Source organism: Lampetra fluviatilis, chromosome 58 (assembly GCF_964198595.1).
Source record: "Lampetra fluviatilis chromosome 58, kcLamFluv1.1, whole genome shotgun sequence".
Taxonomy (NCBI): Eukaryota; Metazoa; Chordata; class Hyperoartia; order Petromyzontiformes; family Petromyzontidae; genus Lampetra; species Lampetra fluviatilis.
In genome coordinates this window covers 6,175,171-6,198,900 of record NC_136332.1, presented here as the reverse complement: position 1 = coordinate 6,198,900, position 23,730 = coordinate 6,175,171, and the positions used below count along the sequence as shown (strand labels likewise).

Sequence of the window (23,730 nt, the reverse complement as noted above, 5' to 3'; positions counted from 1 at the left end):
GTCGGCCCTTCTTCACTCCACACCTCCGTCACTGACCTTGACCTCACCACTGACCCAGCCCCCAACAGCCGTGATCCCCCTCCTCCACTCCCCACCACTTTCCACGCGGGTGACCTCACCACACTTCTCGTGACCTCAGGGCTCCCGCCCCACACGCGGAGGGCGTCACCATCATCATTCACCACCACGAACCACCATCATCATCATCGCCACGAGGAGCGGGTCTCTGAGCATCCACAGACCACCCCCCGCCTCCACGGTGGTCATAGTTCTCAACAGCTCCCGAGAGGACCCGCTGTCCGGTTGGACTTCGTAGGTGCCTAGAGGACCCCCCCCCCCCAACCTCCCCGCCATGTGGCCCCCACGCGGGGCACTGGGGCTGGTGCAGGGGTGCGCGGTGGGAGGTCTCGTGGTGATGGCGTTCCTGCTGGGGAGACTGAGCGTGAGAGAGGGGGGCCGCCAGCCCCTCGCCGCCGCTGCGTCCTCGCCACCGAGGGGGTGTGGCAGCAACAAGGCGAAGGGATTCGCGGCGTGGAAAGGGTAGCAACATCATCGTCATCAGCATCAGCATCATCATCATCAACATCGTGACTATCATCAGCATCATCAGCATCATCATCATTATCATCATCATCATCGTGGCTATCATCAGCATCATCAGCATCATCATCATTATCATCAACATCGTCATCATCATCAACATCGTGGCTATCATCAGCCTGATTATAATCATCATCATCAACATCCTGACTATCATCAGCCTTGTTATCAACATAATAACATCACGAACTTTCATCAGCCTGATCATCAACATCTTCACCACAAACTCCCACCATCAGCCTGATCGGTCATTCTCATCAGCAACATCGCACTCGTCAGCAACATCATAATCATCAGCAACATCACACTCATCAGCAACACGATCATCAGCATGCTCATAATCAACTTCATCAACATCGCCAAAGCAAACTAACAGCGTCGTCATCGCCAATATCTTCATCATCGCCATGGCCGTGGAAACCACAACCACCACCACCATCATCATCACCTGCTTTCTAATCAGCACTAAGTTAATTGCATTATCACCTTCACCCTCGCCACCATCACCCTCCTCAACATCATCAAAGTTTTCCTCGTCGCTATCTTCCTCATTAACGTCGTAAATCATCATCATCATCCTCCACATCTTCCACCTTCAAACATGCCACCGCCGTGACCACATCATCCTAAACGTCATCGTCACCAACATCCTCATTTTACTCAGTCTCGTTGCACTTTAATCGCCCTTTTCATCATCTCCTCTCCCGCCCGCGTCCCCCATCCTTCACCTCTTCATTCACCTCCTTGACGACAGCTTTCTCACTATGAGACATCTCCTTTACCAGTGGCAAAATATAGTGATAGGTTTTTACCCTTTCAACTGGTACAAAAACTGACACCTTTATACAAGGCATCATGTTTGCAATAACCACAACACAAGCAGTCAAAATGCAAACAAAAAGAAACAACGCTGATGATGATAATGATATGCACTGTCCTTGAAGTTGATTGGTCCACACCCGAGACAGCTTTCAATCAACTTCAAGGACAGTGCATATCATTATCATCATCAGAGTTGTTTCTTTTTGTTTGCATTTTGACTGCTTGTGTTGTGGTTATTGCAAACATGATGCCTTGTATAAAGGTGTCAGTTTTTGTATCAGTTTGAAAGGGTAAAAACCTATAACGACAGCTTTCTCCTTTTACACCTCCTCTTTTACCTCTTCCCCTACCTCCTCCTCTGCTCTTCTTATTTCTCACCTCCTCCATCTACCTCCTCCTGCCCTACCTCCACCACTCAACTCATTCTTCTCCTCCGTCTCCTCTCTTCCACTCCTCTCCAACCTCCTCCTACCTCTTCCTTCCCTCGTCACCCCCCCCCCCTCCTCTTCTTCCTCCCCTCCCTCTGTCCCATCCACCTGTCGGCACGTAACCGCATGCAGTGCCGGATGAAGCGAAGTGCGGGGCCTGTAGCATGGGATGTTATAAAGGGGCCCTGAATTTAAATAAAACACGTAAATATTAAAACACACGCATTTTTTAATTGCATAGTAAAGTAATTGTATCTTCTTGGTTCTTTCGGTAAAGTCACATAGAAGGGAAGTAATACAATAATAAAAATAAAACATAATAAAATAATTTTATTTTATTATGGTTTATTACTTCCCTTCCACGTGACTTTACCGAAAGAACCAAGAAGATGAATCACTGCAGTTACGAAAGCTTTAAATCGAAAAGTAATTGTATTTTTTAAAATTTGCTATACAGCCATATATTGCGACAAATCGCTGACCTGAAACACCCGGTAGTTCGTGGTCGAAGGGCAGTGTAGTACTCTAGCAATAGAGCAAGTGCAGAATCACTGAACCGGAATTGATAACTTGAAAGCATTTAGCGCGAGGCCCTTGAGAAGTGCGGGGCTCGTAGTATTTGTAGCTACTTTTGCGACTAGGATCATCCGGCACTGCCTATTTGTTTTTTCCTAACTCGAATCGTACCCCTCCCCCCCTCCCCCCCACCCTCAGCACGACCCCGTGGAGCCTCAACGCGTCCCTCACGGAGCCCGGGTTCGGGGGGCAGCCGAGGCGCGCCGACCGCATGCTGGATGAGAGGCTCGCAGCAATTCCGACTACCACACGTGGCTCCATCAACACCCCACGTGGTCTGTCCACAACGCCACATGGTGTCCACACCACAGCACGTGGTCTCTCCACGACGCCACGTGGCTCCATCAACACCCCACGTGGTCTCTCCACGACTCCACGTGGTTTCGCGACGAGGCCACGTGGTCTCCGCGCCACCGCGCGAGGTCTGTCCACGAGGCCACGTGGTGTCCGCACCACAGCACGTGACCTCTCCACGATGCCACGTGGTGTCCGCACCACAGCACGTGGTCTCTATACGATGCCACGTGGTGTCCGCACGGGTCCACGTGTCCTGCTCAAACCTCCACGTGTTCTCGCCACCCCCGCCGAGGCGTCCGCGGACGACAGCAGCTGGGTTTGAACCCGAACCTTACAGCCGGGGTCACCCTCAGAGTCTCCCACAGGGGTCCTCGGAGTCCCCGCGAGGACCCCTTCGCTTGCCGTCGACAGGGCTCGGGGTCAAGAGAGCGAACCTCGCGCCCGCGTGGCTGGGAGACACCTACGGGGAAGAGGAGACGTACACACACAGCCAGGTACACGGAGTGCGCACGGTGGCTTTCTTGCCGCTCTTCTAATTGCTACTGCCAGGGCTACGGTGGTTCACTCGTCGATTCCTCCTCCCGTGTGGAGAACTCGGTCTACCCGACTGGTTCGCCTCATCCGTCATACTGCGTTTAGCCACCAGCACCATCACCACAACCACCACCACCACCACCACACTGCTTTGCTCACACCCCAGCACACGGGGGGTACTCACGTGCCCAATCTCCTCCCCACCCCCCGGACCCCCCGTGCCCCCCCCCCACTCCCCCCCCCCCCCGCAGTGTCCGGACGGAGTGCGAGCACGCGTGCGTCACGTGGTGTGGCTGGCCCCCCTCTTCGAGGCGCGCGTGCCCGTGCTGATGTGGAACGAGCACGCGGAGTGGGGGGCCACGCGCGCGCGCCTCGCGCCCCACCTGGCCCCCCACGGGTGGAAGAACGTGAGCCTGGCGGGTACTGAACACCCCACCCACCCCCCCCCCCCTCCCAAACTCACAACCAACACGAATCTTATTCTTAGGTTTTTTTGGTAAAGTCACGTAGGTAAAAAAATAAAATTAATAAAAGTAAAATAAAATAAAAATCACGACGTTTCGGAGGTAACACAAGCTTCCGTCTTCAGGTGGAACCGTCACAGCACGATAGCTGTATCAAGTGAGAGCTATCGTGCTGTGACGGTTCCACCTGAAGACGGAAGCTTGTGTTGCCTCCGAAACGTCGTGATTTTTATTTTTATTTTACTTTTATTAATTAAAATTTTTTACCTACGTGACTTTACCGAAAAAACCTAAGAATATGAATACTTGCAGTCACGAAAGCTTCAAATCTAGAATTAACACGAATCTTCACCACAGACACTCGGCCACTCACAAGCACCACGCACGATTAAAATAAAGGCCCCCCGTGTAGCCTACACAACGTGTCGGGGCAAGTGCCGTACTTACTATGTGAAGGCCAGCACTGAACACGACTGGGTGGGTGGCTGGCACCACACACGCACAGAGACATAAGCCTCGCGCGCACACGCACGCGGAGACAGCTGCCATGACCCCGATGACCTGACATGACCCCCCTGACCTTGGGTTATCTCGATGATGGTCATGGCGATTTGATGGCAGTTTTGATGCAGATCACGGTCGTTGCGATGCTGCTGCTGATGATGCTCCTGATGATTATGCTCCTGATGATGATGCTGCTGCTGATGATGTTGCTGATGAAACAACTGCTGATGATGCTCCTGATGCTCCTGATGATGCTGCTGCTGATGATGTTGCTGATGAAACAACTGCTGATGATGCTCCTGATGCTGATGATGATGCTGCTGCTGATGATGATGTTGCTGATGAAGCAGCTGCTGATGATGCTCCTGATGATGATGCTGCTGCTGATGATGCTGCTGATGCTGCTGCTGCTGATGATATTGCTGATGAAACAACTGCTGATGATGCTCGTGATGCTGATGATGATGCTGCTGCTGCTGATGATGATGATGTTGCTGATGAAGCAGCTGCTGATGATGCTCCTGATGATGATGCTGCTGCTGATGATGCTGCTGATGCTGATGCTGCTGATGATGTTGGTGATTCTCCCTCGTTCAGTGATTCAGGACGCCCTCTCTGTGCTTGACTCGCCCGCCAACCGCTACCTGTTCGACGCGGCGTGGGCAACGGGAGGTCACGGCGTGACCCCTGCCCCGAGAGGCCACGGCGTGACCCCTACCCCGAGAGGTCACGGCGTGACCCCTACCCCCGGCGGGCTGTGTGTGCGCTGCGCCGTGGTGGGGAGCGCTCCAGCGCTGCGCGGATCCGGGCTCGGCCCGGAGATCGATCGACACGACCACGTGTTCAGGTGCGTGGCACGGGGGGACACGGCGGGGAGACGGGGAGACGGGGGGAGGGACGGGAGGACAACGGGACAGGGAGACGGGGAAAGAGGCACAGGGAGGCTGGAGGATAAGGCGACGGGGGGATGGGGGGGGGGTCAAGGATACGGGGGGACACAGAGACGGAGGAACAGGTAGACGGGGGGACAAGGAGACAGAGGGACGGGAAGACGGGGGCACAAGGAGACAGAGGGACAGGGGATAAGGAGTGGGGGGGTGGGGGGGGGGTGCACGTGCGTGTTGTTGTTGTTGTTGTTGTCGTCTGGTCCGGGAGTTGTTGGGTTGACGTCTGGTCGAGGTGACCCCGCCATAGCCGCCGTCGTCATCCGTCGGGCGCAGGTTACGGGACGTCCCCACGCGCGACTCGGCGCGAGACCTCGGCTGGCGAACCTCGTTCCTCACACTCGCCAGCGGCAGCGGCAGCAGCAGCGGCGGCATGGACAGCGCCTCGCACGGCCCGCCGGTACACGGAGACACGGAGACACGGGGGCGGGAGACACGGGGGGTGGGGGGGGACAGGGGGGCAGGAGACACGGAGACACGGGGGGGGGGGAGACACGGGGGGCGGGGGGCACGGGGGGGGCACGGGGGTGGGAGACACGGGGGGGGGGGGGGGCATGAGACATGGGTATAGGGGGCGGGAAAGAAGGGGACACAGAACACGTGACTGGTGGTGATGGTGGTGATGATAATAGTGGTGGTGATGATGATGGTGGTAACGGTGGTGTTGATGACGATGGTGGTGATAGTGGTGGTGGTAATAATGGTGGTAGCGATGATAATCGTGGTGGTGGTGGTAGCGATGATAATCGGGGTTGGTGGCGGTGGAGGTCGTGGTGATGGTGGTGGTGGCGATGATGGTGGTGATGGTGGTGATCGTGATCATGATGGTGATAGTCGTGGTGGTAGGGTGGCGTTGATAATGATGGTACTGCTGGTGGTGGTGATGATGGTGGTGGTGATGACGTTCATGGTGGTGGTGATGGTTGAGCAGGAGATGAGGTTGGTGGTGATCCCGGACGATGCACGTGACTACGCGATGGTGCACGACGTCATCACACACAGCCCGGGACACTCACAGTGGTGAGATCATCACCATCATCACCACCATCATCATCCCCACCACCACCATCATCACCATCCCCATCCCCACCATCATCTCCACCACCACCATCATCACCATCATCACCATCTTTACCACCACCATCCCCACCACCATCATCACCATCCCCACCACCATCATCATCTCCACCACCACCGCCACCACCATCTCCACCACCACTACCATCATCACCATCACCATCCCCACCACCACCAACACCACCATCCCCACCACCACCACCATCCCCACCACCATCCCCACCACCACCGCCATCATCCCTACCACCACCACCACCATCCCCACCACCACCGCCATCATCCCTACCACCACCACCACCACCATCCCCACCACCACCACCATCCCCACCGCCCCGTCTCCGCGTGCCCCAGGCTCTCCGCGCTGCTCGGAGCGAACGCCACCGCGCGGAGCTTCAAGCTGCTGCACCCGGACTTCGTGCGCTACCTGCGCAACAGGTGTGCCCCGTGCCCCCCACAGGTGTGCCCCGTGTCCCCCACAGGTGTGCCCCGTGCCCCCCACAGGTGTGCCCCTGTGCCCCCCTCTGCGTCCGCCCTCCCCACAACAACAGCAACAACAACCGCCATTCGCCACTAAGTGGCGGTGACGTCACCACGACGCTTGTGCCAGGCTACGTGCACCTCGAGGCCACGTGAAGTGTCTCCGCAAAGACCCCACAGACACCCACCACCCTCGTCCTTCGTCCCAGCGATTTGATTCATTGCGGAGACGGGTTGACTCGTCAATGAAGTTTCCTTGGCCCTCCTTATCTCCCTCTCTTGTATCTGTGTCGCCTAATCACGCTGCGTGCATTCACGTCCACCATTGTCTCCCTGTCTCCCTGCCCCCCTGCCTGTCTCCCTGTCCCCCTGCCTGTCTCCCTGTCTGTCTCACTATCTCTGTACCCCCCCCCCCCCATCGTCCTGTCTCCCTCTGTCTCTCTGTACCCCCACCCCCACCTTGCCCCGCGTCTCTCCTCTCACTGCAATGAAACACACGAGGCTGATGAATATCATCATCACCGATTCCAATGATGAAATTTACACCCCCCGCCACTCTCCTGCCCCCCCCTCCCCGTGCCCCCCCCCCCTACGGCCCCCCTCCCCCGCACGCCACCCTCCCTCTCCCCCCCTCTCCCCCCCCGTGCCCCCCCCCGCGTGCCCCCCCCGAGGCTGCTCCCGTCACGAGCCCTGAGCACGAACGCGCGCTGGGTCTACAGGCCATCCACCGCCGCAGTGCAGCTGCTGCTCGCCCTGCACACCTGCGACCAGGTGAGACGGCGGCATCACCAGGCACGGGGGGGGGAGAGGGGGAGTGGGGGGGGAGAGGTGGGAGTGGGGGGGGTAGAGGGGGGGTGTGGGGGGGTGTGGAGGGGGAGAGGGGGGGTGTGGGGGGGAGAGGAAGGGGTGTGGGGGGGGAGAGGGGGGGGAGTGGGGGGGGGGTAGAGGGGGGTGTGGAGGGGGAGAGGGGGGGTGTGGGGGGGGGAGAGGAAGGGGTGTGGGGGGGGAGAGGGGGGGGAGTGGGGGGGGGTAGAGGGGGGTGTGGAGGGGGAGAGGGGGGGTGTGGGGGGTGAGAGAAAGGGGTGTGGGGGGGGGTGTGAGGGGGTGTGGGGGGGGGGGGGGGGGGTGCGCCCACGCTTTGCCCCACCATCATCACCACCAGCAGCACCACCACCAGCACCAGCACCACCACCACCAGCACCACCACCACCACCAGCACCACCACCACCAGCACCAGCACCACCACCACCACCAGCACCAGCACCAGCACCACCACCACCAGCACCACCACCACCACCAGCACCACCACCACCACCAGCACCACCACCACCACCAGCACCACCACCACCAGCACCAGCACCACCACCACCACCAGCACCAGCACCACCACCACCAGCACCACCACCACCAGCAGCACCACCACCACCACCAGCACCACCACCAAGCACCAGCAGCAGCAGCAGCGGGGTGCACGGGCGTCAGCGTCACAAACGAGAGGCAGCACCGGTGACGATGATTTGAACAGAGATGGTAATGATGGTGATGGTGGTGATGGTGATGGTGGTGATGATCACGAGACTCGCAACTGTGATGAGGACAAAGTGCGACGGTGATGATGATGGTGATGATGCCGATGGTGGTGATGATGATGATGGTTGGTGGTAATGATGATGATGGTGGTGATGATGATGGTGGTGGTGATGATGATGGCGATGATGATGGTGATGGTGGTAATGATGATGATGGCGATGATGATGGCGATGATGGCGACGATGATGGTGGCGACGATGATGATGGCGACGATGATGGTGATAATGGCGATGATGGCGACGACGATGATGATGGCAACGACGATGATGATGATGATGGTGGTGCCCTTGCCGGGCAGGTGTCGGCCTATGGGTACGCGACGCGAGGCTACGCGCAGCACCCAGCGCGCCTGCTGCACGACACGTCGCTCAGCCGCCTCGTGCTCTACGTGCGTCACGACGCGCGCATCGAGGCGCGGCTCTGGCAGCGCCTCCAGCGCGAGGGCCTCCTGCGCATCCACACGGGGGGCCCACGGGGGGTCCACAAGGGGAACCACACGGGGTCCACACGGGGTCCACGTAGGGCCCACAAGGGGATCACAAGGGGAACCACATGGGGTCCACACGGGGTCCACACGGGGTCCACGTAGGGCCCACAAGGGGATCGCGTGAGGATCGCATTAGGACCGCGCGGGGAACGCGAAGGGGACAAAGCGGGTGCTACGTAGGGACCACGTGGAGATTACACACGGGGATTATGTGGAGCCCACGCGGGGACCACGTAGAGACCACGTGAGCATCAAGCTGGGGCCCACATGGGGACCACGTAGAGACCACGTGAGCATCAAGCTGGGACCCCACATGGAGACCACGTAGGAACCACGTGAGCATCAAGCTCATGGGGACCACGTGGGGATCACGTAGGGACCACGTGAGCATCAAGCTCATGGGGACCAAGTGGGGATTATGTGCGGACCAAGTGGTGATCACACGGGGACCACGTAGGGACCACATGAGCATCAAGCCGGGACTCACATGGGGACCACGTGGGGATTACGTGCGGACCAAGCGGTGATCACACGGGGACTACGTAGGGACCACATGGAGACCACGCGGGGCTCACGTCGGGACCACTCGGGAACCACGCGGTCCCCACGCGGGTACCACATGGGGCACACTGAGCGCGCGCGCTTCGCAGAGCGAGACAACGTCGCCTCCACCGCGGCCTTCATTGACAACGTCGCAGTGTCCCGCGTCTCAGACCTGCCACAGAATCTCACGGGGTTTTCCACCCACAACACACCACCGGGGGATGTCGTCTGGGTCCTGACCCTGCCATCGACAGAGACTTCACGCGGACCTCACAAGAAACCCACGGGGTGGTCACCTAGACCTCACACTAGCACCGCACCAGGGCTCTAACCTCACGTATTTTCTTTGTCGCTCGTTAGCCCGACGGGGCTGTTGGCGCCACGAAACGGAGGGCCCGCGTCGTTCGAAAACGGCGCGCGGAAGCGGATATCACAGAACTTTCTCTGAGATCCCTTCCTCCAATGACCTCTGTTCGCTAAAGTAGATGGCGACCAAAATTTCGATTTAAAGCTTTCGTGACTGCAGGGATTCATATTCTTGGTTCTTGCGGTAAAGTCACGTAGAAGGGAAATAATGAAATGAAAAAAATAAAACAATACAATTCTCACGACGTTTCGATTGCAACACAAGCAATCATCATCAGGTGTGAAAACCACGGCAATAATTTTTTTTAAAAAGTGTATCGGGATCACCACCACCGTCATCATCATCATCACGCCATCGTCATCATCATCACCACCAACCACCATCGCAGTGAAGATCAGCATTGCCAGCATTACCATCGCCACCGCTTTCACATCTCCACGCGCTCTGTAACACGATCGATTCACACCGTAGGTTAAGCTACAATAAGTAGGGGGAATGAAATCTCGATCACAAGTAATAAAACAATATTCTTCATTCGCCTCGACTGTGTCATGAATTTGTTAAATTCAAAACCAGCATTTATCCGTGCGTCTCGACGCAGAGCAGCCTAGAACAATAAATTGTTGTACTGCACTGCTGGGCTCCCGTGTCTATGCTCCCAGCCTCGGGTCGCCACCTTTGCCACAGAAAACACAAATCCGGAGACGTCTCTCTCTGAGTCGGCACCCGGTCTGCAGTCGCCACTGTGATGACGTTCACCGCGGCAACACCGCGAACAGATCTCGGTGACCCAATCAACTCCTGTCACCGCTGCGCACACGGTGAGTGGGTGCGTGGTGGAGTGAGTGGGTGGGTGGGTGGGTGAGTGAGTGGGTGAGTGGGAGGGTGAGTGGGAGGGTGAGTGGGAGGGTGAGTGGGGAGATGTTAACTACCTCGCCTGGTATGCAGGACGTCGTGGGTTCGATCCCGACCCTGGCGCCTGCTGTGTATTTGGTCAACAAAAAAAACATTTTTTTCTGGCCTGGACTTTTGCAGCTGTTTTAGACTAATTTCAGGGTGCTGATTACAAATCTGATCTCAGATTTGCTCTATCACATCTCATTCTTATGCTATCGGCATACCCCATTTTCATTGATTGTACCCGAAATTAACTCTGTCACCTATGATTGCAAGTTGTTGCGAGTCAGTGACTGCTTTAGTGTGTATTTGTGTATTATTATAATGTTTGCATGGTGTACAGTCTGGAAAGTACCCACATGGCAAATTTCACGATTGTTGCATGTCGGGAAGTACGTTGAACAATTTGAACAGACACGCATAATCACAACTTTGCCATTTTATATATATGGAGATATACTGTGTATATATATGATGCACACGCCCGTCAGGAGGCGCACGGACACTCAATGACAAATGGTCAAATCGGCGAGTACACGCTGCGTCTTGATTTGAAGCTTTCGTGACTGCAAGGTTCTTTTGGGTAAAGTCACGAAGGTGAAATAAAATATATTTTTTATAAAAAATGTTTAAATCATTTATTGTTCTTTTATTATTATTTTTTTACCTACGTGACTTTACCGAAAAAAATCTAATAACGTGTAAACTAAATTCTCACTTAATACAGTAAATTCAGCTGTGACGTCCCACCTGATGACGGAGACATGTGTTGCTTCCGAAACGTCGTGATTTATTATTTTATTTCTATTACTATTTCTATCATTAATTATTATTTATTTGTATTATTTATTTTTTTACCTACGTGACTTTACCGAAAGAACTAAGAGTATGAATTCTTGCAGTCACGAAAGCTTCAAATCTAAAATTAATGTATAAACTCTTTGGTTCTTTCTGTAAAGTCACTTAGTTAGAAATAAAATAAATCACGACGTTTCGATTGCAACGGGTTTCTATAACCTCTTGCCATGACAGCTCTCTCTCTCCCACTTCAGCAATTTTTTCTTGCCGTGCTTTTCCCACCTGATGATGATTGCTTGTGTTGCGATTTAATTTATTTCTAAATAAGTGACTTTATCGAAAGAACCAAAGAGTTTACACGCTATTAGTTTTTTTTCGGTAAAGTGACTTCGGTAAAAAAATATTAATAATAAAATAAAATAATAATCATAATACATGATACATTTTTAAAAAATACCTACGTGACTTTACCGTAAAAAACCTAAGAGAATGAAGCGTTGCAGTCACGAAAGCTTCAAATCTAGAATTATTTTCCACGCTGCGCCTACGGTCTGCCCACGTGGATGCGTTCCGCCCTCTGCTGGATTCCGCTGTAGACATTCTTAGATGCGTGTGGTCACGCAGAGGTCGCAGCCGGGTACCCGATACCCGTACCCTACCCGATACCCGGCTACCCGTATTACCCGGCCGGGTACAGGTACCCGTTTGCGACCCTGGTGCGGCCGGGTACGGGTAGGCCGTGACTCACTGGTGAGTCACCGTTTGTCACTCATTTCCCAACGTCTTGTCTCTTCTCACAATTCAAGTTCCTAGAATCAACCCACCCGCGCCTGCAACATGGCTTCATCCCAGAGGTCGCAATCGGGTACCCGTACCCTACCCGATGCCCGGCCGGGTACGGGTAGCCGGGTATCGGGTAGGGTACGGGTACCCGTTTGCGACCCATAGACTAACACCATAGACTAACACTGCCCATAGACTCAACACTGCCCATAGGCTAACACTACCCATAGACTAACACTGCCCATAGACTAACACTGCCCATAGACTAACACTACCCATAGACTAACACTGCCCATAGACTAACACTGCCAATAGACTAACACTACCCATAGACTAACACTGCCCATAGACTAACACTGCCCATAGACTAACACTGTCCATAGACTAACACTACCCATAGACTAACACTGCCCATAGACTAACACTACCCATAGACTAACACTGCCCATAGACTAACACTACCCATAGACTAACACTACCCATAGACTAACACTACCTATCATAGACTCAACACTGCACATAGGCTAACAACGCTGGCATTCCATATGGAGCATTGGAGTGCTGTAACGTATCTCCTGTATTTTTGTTAATTCTGATTAGAAATAGCTGATCACTTCACGTGGTATCAGTTTAAGTCTTCCAAGAACGTCATCCCATGCCTGTCAACCCCTAATCAGTGCCCTACATTATCACAGACCAATCCAGACCTTATTAGTAATCCCGTGTCCCCTTATGAATCTCAACGTTCATCCTACAAAATCCCATCACGAGGGAGAATCACAAACAATAAGACACATTGTTGTTTTGTGCTAGATTTGAAGCTTTCGTGACTGTAAGGATTCATACTCGTAGGTTTTTTCGGTAGTCACGTAGGTAAAAAAATAAATAATGAAATAATAATAGAAATAATAGAAATAAAATAGTTAGTTTATTTCTATTATTATTTCTAATATTTTTATTATTTAATTTTTCGATTATTAATTTTTACCTACGTGACTTTACCGAAAAAACCTAAGAGTGTTGTTGTTGTTGTTGCCAGTATTGAAACGGCTGTACGCCGTACGGACCTGAAAACTCAATTTCCCTGCACAAGACTACGGCTGAAATGTATGGGGCCGTCCATAAATGACGTCACGCACCTAGGGGGGGGGGGGGTCAGACATTTGTGACGATGTGTGACGAGGGGGGGGGGTTTGAGAAATGTGACGTCACATCAAAATGCGCAACTTTAAATAAATATACGATTGTTATAACAACACTAATTGTTAACACTCCTACAACATCAGAGTGTAGCGCCACATTAAATACGCACTACAATGACAATAGTTTAAAGCGATTTGAAGCATGTTTTATTTTCAAAATGGAAATATAGTTTTGGGGGGGGGGGGCAGAGCTTTGTGACGTCATATTTGAGGGGGGGGGGTCTGACTTTTTGTGACGCCGTGAGACGAGGGGGGGGGGTCAAAAATCGTCTAAAATCGCGTGACGTCATTTATGGACGGTCCCAATGGGTGGACAGGTTTGTGACCCCGACTTAAACTGATCATTCCCAGTATTAACCGAAACGGAACTCGCATCGACCGGGCTGCAACCAATCGATTAATCGAATCCTGCCCCTGCAATTATAGCGCCACCGATAATCGATTAATCGAATCCTGCCCCTGCAATTATAGCGCCACCGATAATCGATTAATCGAACCCTGTCGCCCGTAATAATTCTACCAATTTAATCGATCGTGTTATAACCAATCGCTTATCCCGGAATCGTTATTCGTAACGATCGCTTCACCAAAAATCGAACAATAGAATCGTTTCGATTTAAAGCTTTCGTGACTGCAGGGATTCATCTTTTTGGTTCTTTCGATAAAGTCACGTAGAATGGAAATAATAAAATAAAAAAAATAAAGCATAATAAAATAATATAACAAAATAATGTTTTCTTATTATTATTTTATTATTTACATTCTACGTGACTTTACCGAAAGAACCAAGAAGAAAATAGAATCGTTGCCCGCCATAATCGACTCATCGAATCGTAACTCTAAATAATCGACAGCTGCCCAATCGCAGGGCTCTTGAGTGACGGGCGAGGTCGCCCCGCCCCCCGGCGTGACGTCACGCACAGCTGATCGTGCCCGGCGGGAGAGAGAGGGGGGGAGGGGCATTTTCCCCGTCACGTGACGGCACGTGACCAGGAAGTAGCGAGGAGGCGGGGACCACGTGGCACCACACGCCACGTGGCCCCGCCTCTCATCGTTAGCGCGCCGAGAGAGTGAGCGGATGAGTGTGGGGAGGAGAGAGGGCAGGAGAGAGGGGAGGAGAGAGGAGAGAGGGGAGGAGAGAGGGCAGGAGAGGACAGGGGAGAGAAGAGAGGACATGATATAGGAGGAGGAGGGGGTAGGAGAGAGAGAGGAGAGAGAGAGAGGTGTGGGGGGTGTCGCCCCGCTCCCGCTTGCTCGGTTCGACGGCTCCTCCTCCTCCTCTCCTCGCTCTTTTTGGCAGCGGTCAGAGCGCGTCTCTCTGTCAGTCTCCGGTCATCAGCAGTAGTAGCAGCAGCAGCAGAAGCAAGAGCGGTGGTGGTAGTGGTGAGCGAGCGAGCGAGGCGGAGGAGGCGTGAGAGGAGTGCACGTCAGTCGTAACAGCGGGAGTTTAAAGAAAGTCATCACTCGCATCGTCAGCAGCGAGGGCATTAGAGGCAGCAGTGCGAGCAGCAGCAGCAGCAGTAACACGCGGTGGCAAGAAGCACTTTCAAGCAAGCAGCAGTAGCAGCAGCGTCAGCAATAGCGGCGGCAGCAGCAGCAGCCACAGAATCAACACTAGCAGCAGTAGCATCAGTACGAGCAGCATCAGCAGACGAGGCAGCAGCAGCAGCAGCAGAATCAGCACTATCATCAGCACGAGCAGCAGCAGCACTAGCAAGTAGCAGCAGCAGCAGCCACAGCAGAACCAGCTCGAGTAACAGCAGCAGCATCATCAGCACAAGTAGCATCAGCACAAGCAGCATCAGCACTAGCAGCAGTATCATCTACAGCAGAACCAGCACTAGTAACAGCAGCATCATCAGCACAAGCAGCAGCATCAGCAGCAGCATCTCGGAATGGGGGGCGACTCGAGGCGCGTGTCTCGCTGGTATTTTGGGGGTCTCGCCTCTGCGGGCGCGGCCTGCTGCACGCACCCCCTGGACCTGATCAAGGTGAGCCCCCCCCTCCCCCCGGCACGCGGACACAGTGTTGGTGTACGCTGTACGGTGCTTTTTCTGCAATATTTTGCTGTCTTTTCTTGGATTTTCTGTTTGCGCGTAGTCACTACAAGATGTTTTCTTGTTCATGTTTTAGTTTTCTTCTTCTTCTTGGTTCTGTCGGTAAAGTCACGTAGAAGTGAAGTAATAAAATAATAAAAATAAAACATAATAAAATAAGAAAAGTAAAACATAATAAAACAATAAAAATGGAACATAATAAAATAATAAAAATTAAACATAATAAAATAATAAAAATAAAACATAATAAAATAATTCTCACGACGTTTCGGCCACAACGCAAGCAGCCGTCCTCAGGTGAAGACCAGGTATTTCGGGGAAAACAGCGTCTTTGTTTGTTGCGGTTGCACCCGATTCAAGAGCCGAATGGCTCACAGGGGCTATATACCTAATACATGAAACTTGAAACAATGCGGATGCGGCAGCTGCAGCAGCAGCAGCAGCTTCAGATGCGGCAGCTACATCTCGCATCACCGTGACTCTGCAAACGCACGAGGATGATGATGAGTGATGGGGGTGACCCCCCCCCCTACCTCCAACCCTCGAGTCGCGTGGGTGCGTTGTCCGACGGTCCTGTCCAGCAGCGTGCCCGTGTGTCCTGTCTGGTGGGACCGTCCTATCTCATGGTGTTGGGTGTCTCCTGTATGAATGAGTGTTGGGTGTTCTGTATGAATGAGTGTTGGGTGTCTCCTGTATGAATGAGTGTTGGGTGTTCTGTATGAGTGAGTGATGGGTGTCCTGTATGAGTGAGTGATGGGTGTCCTGTATGAGTGAGTGATGGGTGTTCTGTATGAGTAAGTGTTGGGTGTCCTGTATGAGTGTTGGGTGTTCTGTATGAGTGAGTGTTGGGTGTTCTGTATATGTGAGTGGTGTGTCTCCTGTATGAATGAGTGCCGTGTGACCTGTATGAGTAAATGCTCGGTGTCCTGTATGAATGAGTGTTGGGTGTCCTGTATGAGTGAGTGCCGGGTGTCATGTATTAGTAAGTGTTGGGTGTCCTGTATGAATGGGTACTGGGTGTCATCTATGAATGAGTGGTGTCCCCTGTATCTATGAGTGCTGGGTGTCCTGTATGTATGGGTACTGGGTGTCCTGTATTAGTAAGTGCTGGGTGTTCTGTATGAGTGAGTGATGGGTGTTCTGTATGAGTGCTGGGTGTCCTGTATGAGTGAGTGATGTGTGTTTTGTATGAATGAGTGGTGGGTGTCATGTATTAGTAAGTGTTGGGTGTCCTGTATGAATGAGTGGTGGGTGTCCTGTATGAGTGAGTGATGGGTGTTCTGTATGAGTGAGTGATGGGTGTCCTGTATTAGTGAGTGATGGGTGTCCTGTATTAGTAAGCGTTGGGTGTCCTGTATGAGTGAGTGATGGGTGTTCTGTATGAGTGAGTGATGGGTGTCCTGTATTAGTGAGTGATGGGTGTCCTGTATTAGTAAGCGTTGGGTGTCCTGTATGAGTGAGTGATGGGTGTTCTGTATGAGTGAGTGATGGGTGTCCTGTATGAGTGAGTGGTGTGTCTCCTGTATGGATGAGTGGTGTGTCTCCTGTATCTATGAGTGGTGTTTCTCCTGTATGAGTGAGTGGTGGGTGTCCTGTATGAGTGAGTGGTGGGTGTCCTGTATGAGTGAGTGGTGGGTGTCCTGTATGAGTGAGTGATGGGTGTCCTGTATGAGTGAGTGGTGGGTGTCCTGTATGAGTGAGTGGTGGGTGTCCTGTATGAGTGAGTGATGGGTGTCCTGTATGAGTGAGTGGTGGGTGTCCTGTATGAGTGAGTGGTGGGTGTCCTGTATCTGAGTGGTGTGTCTCCTGTATCTATGAGTGGTGTTTCTCCTGTATGAGTGAGTGGTGGGTGTCCTGTATGAATGAGTGGTGTGTCTCCTGTATGGATGAGTGGTGTGTCTCCTGTATCTATGAGTGCCGTATTCAAGGCTGCCTGTGAATGTAAACACGGCCGTGTTCACGTAAACACCGCTGACTCTGACCTCAGCTGACCTCACCCGCATTGACCCGCTGCTTGTTGTGTGTCCTTGTGTCGGAGACGGCTGCTTTCGAGGGCCGCATTGTCCAGAGTGTCCCCCTCGTGTGTGTGTCCAGAGTGAGTGTGTGTGTGTCCCTAGTGTGTGTGTGTGTGTTTCGAGTGTGTGTGTCCAGAGTGTGTGTGTCTCTAGTGTGTGTGTGTCTCTAGTGTGTGTGTGTCTCTAGTGTGTGTGTGTCCCTCGTGTTTGTGTGTCCAGAGTGTGTGTGTGTCCAGAGTGTGTGTGTGTGTGTCCAGAGTGTGTGTGTGTGTGTCCAGAGTGTGTGTGTGTGTCCAGAGTGTGTGTGTGTGTCCAGAGTGTGTGTGTGTGTGTCCAGAGTGAGTGTGTGTGTCCAGAGTGTGTGTGTGTGTGTCCAGAGTGTGTGTGTGTGTGTCCAGAGTGTGTGTGTGTCCCTAGTGTGTGTGTGTGTCCAGAGTGTGTGTGTGTCTCGTGTGTGTGTGTCCAGAGTGTGTGTGTGTGTCCAGAGTGTGTGTGTGTGTCCAGAGTGTGTGTGTCCAGAGTGTGTGTGTGTGTCCCTCGTGTGTGTGTCCCTCGTGTGTGTGTCCAGAGTGTGTGTGTCCAGAGTGTGTGTGTATGTCCCTCGTGTGTGTGTGTGTCCAGAGTGTGTGTGTCCAGAGTGAGTGTGTGTGTCCCTCGTGTGTGTGTCCCTCGTGTGTGTGTGTGTGTCCAGAGTGTGTGTGTCCCTCGTGTGTGTGTGTGTCGTGTGTGTGTGTCCAGAGTGTGTGTGTGTGTCCAGAGTGTGTGTCCTCGTGTGTGGGTGTGTCCAGAGTGTGTGTGTGTCTCGTGTGTGTGTGTCCAGAGTGTGTGTGTCCCTAGTGAGAGTTCTCCCTGTGTGTGTGTATGCATCTGTGTGTGTTTCCCCTGTACGTGTGTCCTTGTGTGTGTGTGTGTTCCACCTGTGTGTGTGTGTTCTATCTGTGTGTGTGTCCTTGTGTGTGTGTCTGTGTGTGTTTGTGTACCCTCTGTGTCCCACTGCCAGGCCTTGTGTGTGTGTCTGTGTGTCCCACTGTGTGTATTTGTTCTCCACTGTCCATGTCCCACTTGGTCTGTGTCCCTATGTGTGTGGGGAGCGGTAGTGTAGCGGTTAGCGCGCTGCGCTACAAACCCGGTGACCCGAGTTCGATTCCCACTCACGGCACAACAACGGTGGCGATTATTTGAACCGGTCCTGAGCCTCCCCTAGGTCGACTCAGCCTCAAAGGAGTACCTGGTGCAGTGTGTAAACATCGCCAATGGGGAGACAAAGGCGGTTGGGCGTGGTGCTGGCCACCCACCCCCTCGTGTGCCGTTCCGGCCGTCATAGGTGCTCGCTAACAGCACTTGCCCCTACGGTTTTTTAAGGCTATAGGGGGGATAGTTGGGGGGGGAGGGGTATGGTGGTGCTGGATAAAAGTTATTAATTTCTAGATGTTTTTTAAGGCTATAGGGGGGATCGTTGGGTTGTATGGTGGTGCTGGTAAAAGTTATTAATTTCTAGATGTTTTTTAAGGCTATAGGGGGGGATCGTTGGGAGGTATGGTGGTGCTGGTGAAAGTTATTAATTTCTAGATGTTTTTTAAGGCTATAGGGGGGATCGTTGGGGTGTATGGTGGTGCTGGTAAAAGTGATTAATTTCTAGATGTTTGTTAAGGCTATAGGGGGGATCGTTGGGGGGGGGGGGTATGGTGGTGCTTGTAAAAGTTATTAATTTCTAGATGTTTGTCAAGACTATACGGGGGGATCGTGGGGGTGTATGGTGGTGCTGGTAAAAGTTATTAATTTCCAGATGTTCATTTTGCTTGCACTCTCCTGTGCTAACCGCGTCTGTTTGCCAGCGTGGGGAGCGGTAGGGGTAGTGGTTTAGCTCCGCTGCCCTACGCACCGGGCGAACCGAGTTCGATTCCCGCTCACGGCCAACATCAGTGACGACAAATTTGGCCGGGCGTGGTGCTGGCCACCCACCCCCTCGTGTGCCGTGCCGGCCTTCATAGGCGCTGCCACTCGCTAACTTTCTGTTGCGGCTATACGGGGGATGTCTGCCTTTCGTGTGTACACTAACAGCACTTGCCCCCTCCAGCCTGTGCATGCCGTATGGGGCGAGGGTCTTCGTGTGAATTCATACTCGTAGTTCTTTCGGTAAAGTCACGTAGGTAAAAATTTTTAATTAAAATTAATAAAAATAAAATAATAAACTCACGACGTTTCGGAGGCAGCTCAAGTCTCCGTCATCAGGTGGGACCGTCACAGCCAGATTCGCTGCAGCAGCAAATCTGGCTTTTTATTAATTTTAATTTCATTTTTTTTCCTGCGTGACTTTACCGAAAGACCTAAGAGTATGAATCCTTGCAGTCACGAAAGTTTCAAATCTTGGTGTGAACTCCGCGTCTCTTGGGTTGGACCGCGTGCCGCCAGGCAATCGTCACGCCACACGCCACACACGCCACACACGCCGCGCGCCCGCTGCTACCCCCCGCCTCTGCCATCACGCCACTGTGGGAAGAGCGTGCCAACCCCGCCGCGGGGCAGAGGTCGCAAACGGGTTTTGATTCCTTACCCGTACCCGTACCCTGCCGCACCAGGGTCGCAAATGGGTACCCGTACCCGTACCCGGCCGGGTACAGGTTCCTGTTCCCTACCCGTACCCTACCCGAAATGAGTGACAAACGGTTACTCAGCAGTGACTCACGGCCTACCCGTACCCGGCCGCACCAGGGTCGCAAACGGCTACCCGTACCCGGCCGGGTACGGGTAGCCGGGTATCGGGTAGGATACGGGTATCGGGTACCCGGTTGCGACCTCTGCCGCGGGGCAAAGTCGCGTGCTCGTTGTCATGCGTTCCAGTAATTTTCGCGAGCGTTCTCTCCGCGCGCGGAGGGATCCCGCGGGTTAATCTCTCTGGCCGCTGATCGTTTTCAGAATCGGTTATTGATCCCTCCACCTCCGTATCCCCCCCAGGAATAGATCCTGGCCGAAGCTACGAATTGGGCCCCCCCCCCCCATGAGATTTGTTTTTCAACAAGAGTGGATGAAAGAGCAACGACACTTGATTTGGAGCTTTCATTGTAAAGTCACGTAGAAAGAAATCGAATTAAATGATACAATACGACGTTTTGATTGCAACACACAAGCAGTCCGTCATCAGGTACGAATGGACGTGTCTGTGTTTTGTGTCTCTCTCGCTCAAGTTTAGCGATCTTTGGAAGCACGTGATCAACCAGGTAGGGTGTTGACTGTGATGGTAGCCAACTCTCTGTGTTGTATTGCATTATATTTCTAAGTTTACTAGGTTTGATAATTGTTTTTTTTTACCCTTTTATCTGGCAACAAAACTGACAGTTCTGACAGTCATACTTTTTCTGGCAAATGAGGTTCCAATTTGTTTACTAGGTTTGTTTTCTCATTCATTCGCACCTGATGATAATGCCGATTGCTCGTGTTGCAATCGACACGTCGTATGCTATTATTTAATTTAGTTTCTTTCTACGTGACTTTACCGAAAGAACCAAAAAGTAACAACGGCACTTATTTAAAACGCGGTTGGAATTAATTTTCGCGACCAATCCTTTCCCGTAGCACCCCCCTGCTTCCTGGGATGTTTACAGGGCGCTTCAAAAAAATGTGAACACAGTCTGAGAATTTGCAACGATACCACGATAAATGTGGCTGCCTCCAGGCTCTGGAGACCACCTGGAAAAGATTCCAGGCACGCGTTGACAACGATGGCGAACGAGTGTCGGAAAGACAGCTGTCTTTCCGACAGACCTGTTCTTCACCTGAAGACGGCTGCTTGCGTTGTGGCCGAAACGTCGTGAGAATTATTTGATTTTGTTTTATTTTTATTATTTTATTATTTCCCTTCTACGTGACTTTACCGAAAGAACCAAGAAGATGAATCCCTGCAGTCACGAAAGCTTTAAATCGAAAATTTTTTGAAGCTATTAGCGTAACATTTGTTATCATGTTACAGTGTATTATCCGTTATTTTGCCATTGAAAACGATAGTGCCATGTAAGTGTTAACATGTTTGTGTAGCACCCTGTTTTTCACTCGCGACGCATCAGTTATCTTGCCAAGGGGTAACTACGATGGAGCTGGTAGTGGGGCCGCACTTTGACGAAGAGCTCCACGTGACCCCCACGTGACCCCCACGTGACCCCCACGTGACCCCCTAGTGAGCTCCACGTGTGCCCCAGGTGAGCCTCAGGTGAGCCCCAGGTGAGCGTGCTGACGGCAGCGTGAGTGTGCGGAATATCTCGCACTGACGGGTATTTGTAAATCCCGGATCGCGCCGGTACAGGTGAGCCCAGGTGAGGCGTCCCCAGGGCGCAGGGAGGGAGGGAGTGGGGCGGTGGGGGAAGGCCAGGTGGGGGGTCATGGGAGTTCACCTGTCAGCGTGAGCCGGAGGTCGCAATCGGGTACCTGATACCCGTACCCTACCCGATACCCGGCTACCCGTACCCAGGTACGGGTACGGGTACCCGCTTGCGACCCTGGTGCGGCCGGGTACGGGTAGGCCGTGAGTCACTGGTGAGTCACCGTTTGTCACTCATTTCCCAACGTCTTGTCTCTTCTCACAATTCAAGTTTCTAGAATCAACCCACCCGCGCAATCGGGTACCCGTACCCGTACCCTACCCGGCCTGGTACGGGTAGGGTACAAGTACCTGATTGCTACCCTGGTGCGGCCGGGTACGGGTAAGGAATCAACTTGTTTGCGATCTCTGCCATGAGCCTCTCCCAGCCACCCTGTGGCCCGGTAGGTGGTGGAACTCGTGAGCACGCAGGCGGTGCAACTGCAACGGGCCCGCACGTGACATTGGAGGGGGCGGGGCGTAGGGCGGTAATTGGACAGGGGGGGTCCCCATTTAATTGATTGCACCAGAGCCCTTGCCAACCACGTGACCCCAAGGGTCTCTGTGTGAGTCTATGGGTCTCTGTGTGAGTCGATGGGTCACTGTGTGAGTCTATGGGTTCTCTGTGTGAGTCTATGGGTCTCTGTGTGAGTCTATGGGTCTCTGTGTGAGTCTATGGGTCTCTATGTGAGTCTATGGGTTCTCTGTGTGAGTATATGGGTCTCTGTGTGAGTCTATGGGTCTCTGTGTGAGTCTATGGGTCTCTGTGTGAGTCTATGGGTCTCTGTGTGAGTCTATGGGTCTCTATGTGAGTCTATGGGTCTCTATGTGAGTCTATGGGTTCTCTGTGTGAGTCTATGGGTTCTCTGTGTGAGTCTATGGGTCTCTGTGTGAGTCTATGGGTCTCTGTGTGAGTCTATGGGTCTCTGTGTGAGTCGATGGGTCACTGTGTGAGTTTATGGGTTCTCTGTGTGAGTATATGGGTCTCTGTGTGAGTCTATGGGTCTCTGTGTGAGTCTATGGGTCTCTGTGTGAGTCTATGGGTCTCTATGTGAGTCTATGGGTCTCTATGTGAGTCTATGGGTCTCTATGTGAGTCTATGGGTTCTCTGTGTGAGTCTATGGGTTCTCTGTGTGAGTCTATGGGTCTCTGTGTGAGTCTATGGGTCTCTGTGTGAGTCTATGGGTCTCTGTGTGAGTCTATGGGTCTCTGTGTGAGTCTGTGTCTCTATGTGAGTCTATGGGTCTCTGTGTGAGTCGATGGGTCTCTGTCTGAGTCGATGGGTCTCTGTATGAGTCGATGGGTCTTTGTGTGAGTCTGTGGGTCTCTGTGTGAGTCTGTGGGTCTCTGGGTATCTGTGTGAGTCTGTGGGTCTCTGTGTGAGTCTGTGGGTCTCTGTGTGAGTCTGTGGGTCTCTGTGTGAGTCTATGGGTTTCTGTGTGAGTCTATGGGTCTCTGTGTGAGTCGATGGGTTCTCTGTGTGAGTCTATGGGTCTCTGTGTGAGTCTATGGGTCTCTGTGTGAGTCGATGGGTCTCTGTGTGAGTCGATGGGTCTCTGTGTGAGGCTATGGGTCTCTGTGTGAGTCTATGGGTCTCTTTGTGAGTCGATGGGTCTCTTTGTGAGTCTATGGGTCTCTGTGTGAGTCTATGGGTCTCTGTGTGAGCCTATGAGTCTCAGCGTGAGTCTATGGGTCTCTGCGTGAGTCTATGGGTCTCTGTGCGAGTCTATGGGTCTCTGTGCGAGTCTATGGGTCTCTGTGTGAGTCTATGGGCCTCTGTGTGAGTCTGTGGGTCTCTGTGTGAGTTTGTGGGTCTCTGGGTATCTGTGTGAGTCTGTGGGTATCTGTGTGAGTCTGTGGGTCTCTGTGTGAGTCTGTGGGTCTCTGTGTGAGTCTGTGGGTCTCTGTGTGAGTCTG

General features: G+C 52.9%; 1 protein-coding gene across 1 annotated transcript in view; it reads left to right on the top strand.

Moving 5' to 3' along the window:
* The first annotated feature begins 14,431 nt into the window (after window positions 1-14,431).
* SLC25A10 (solute carrier family 25 member 10) overlaps window positions 14,432-23,730 on the top strand; it is a 42,835-nt gene continuing 33,536 nt past the window's right edge. The window contains exon 1 of the mRNA XM_078880552.1: window positions 14,432-15,381. Within this exon, the coding sequence (XP_078736678.1) occupies window positions 15,286-15,381 (96 nt within the window). The 5' untranslated portion in view covers window positions 14,432-15,285. The remainder of the gene's footprint in view (window positions 15,382-23,730) is intronic.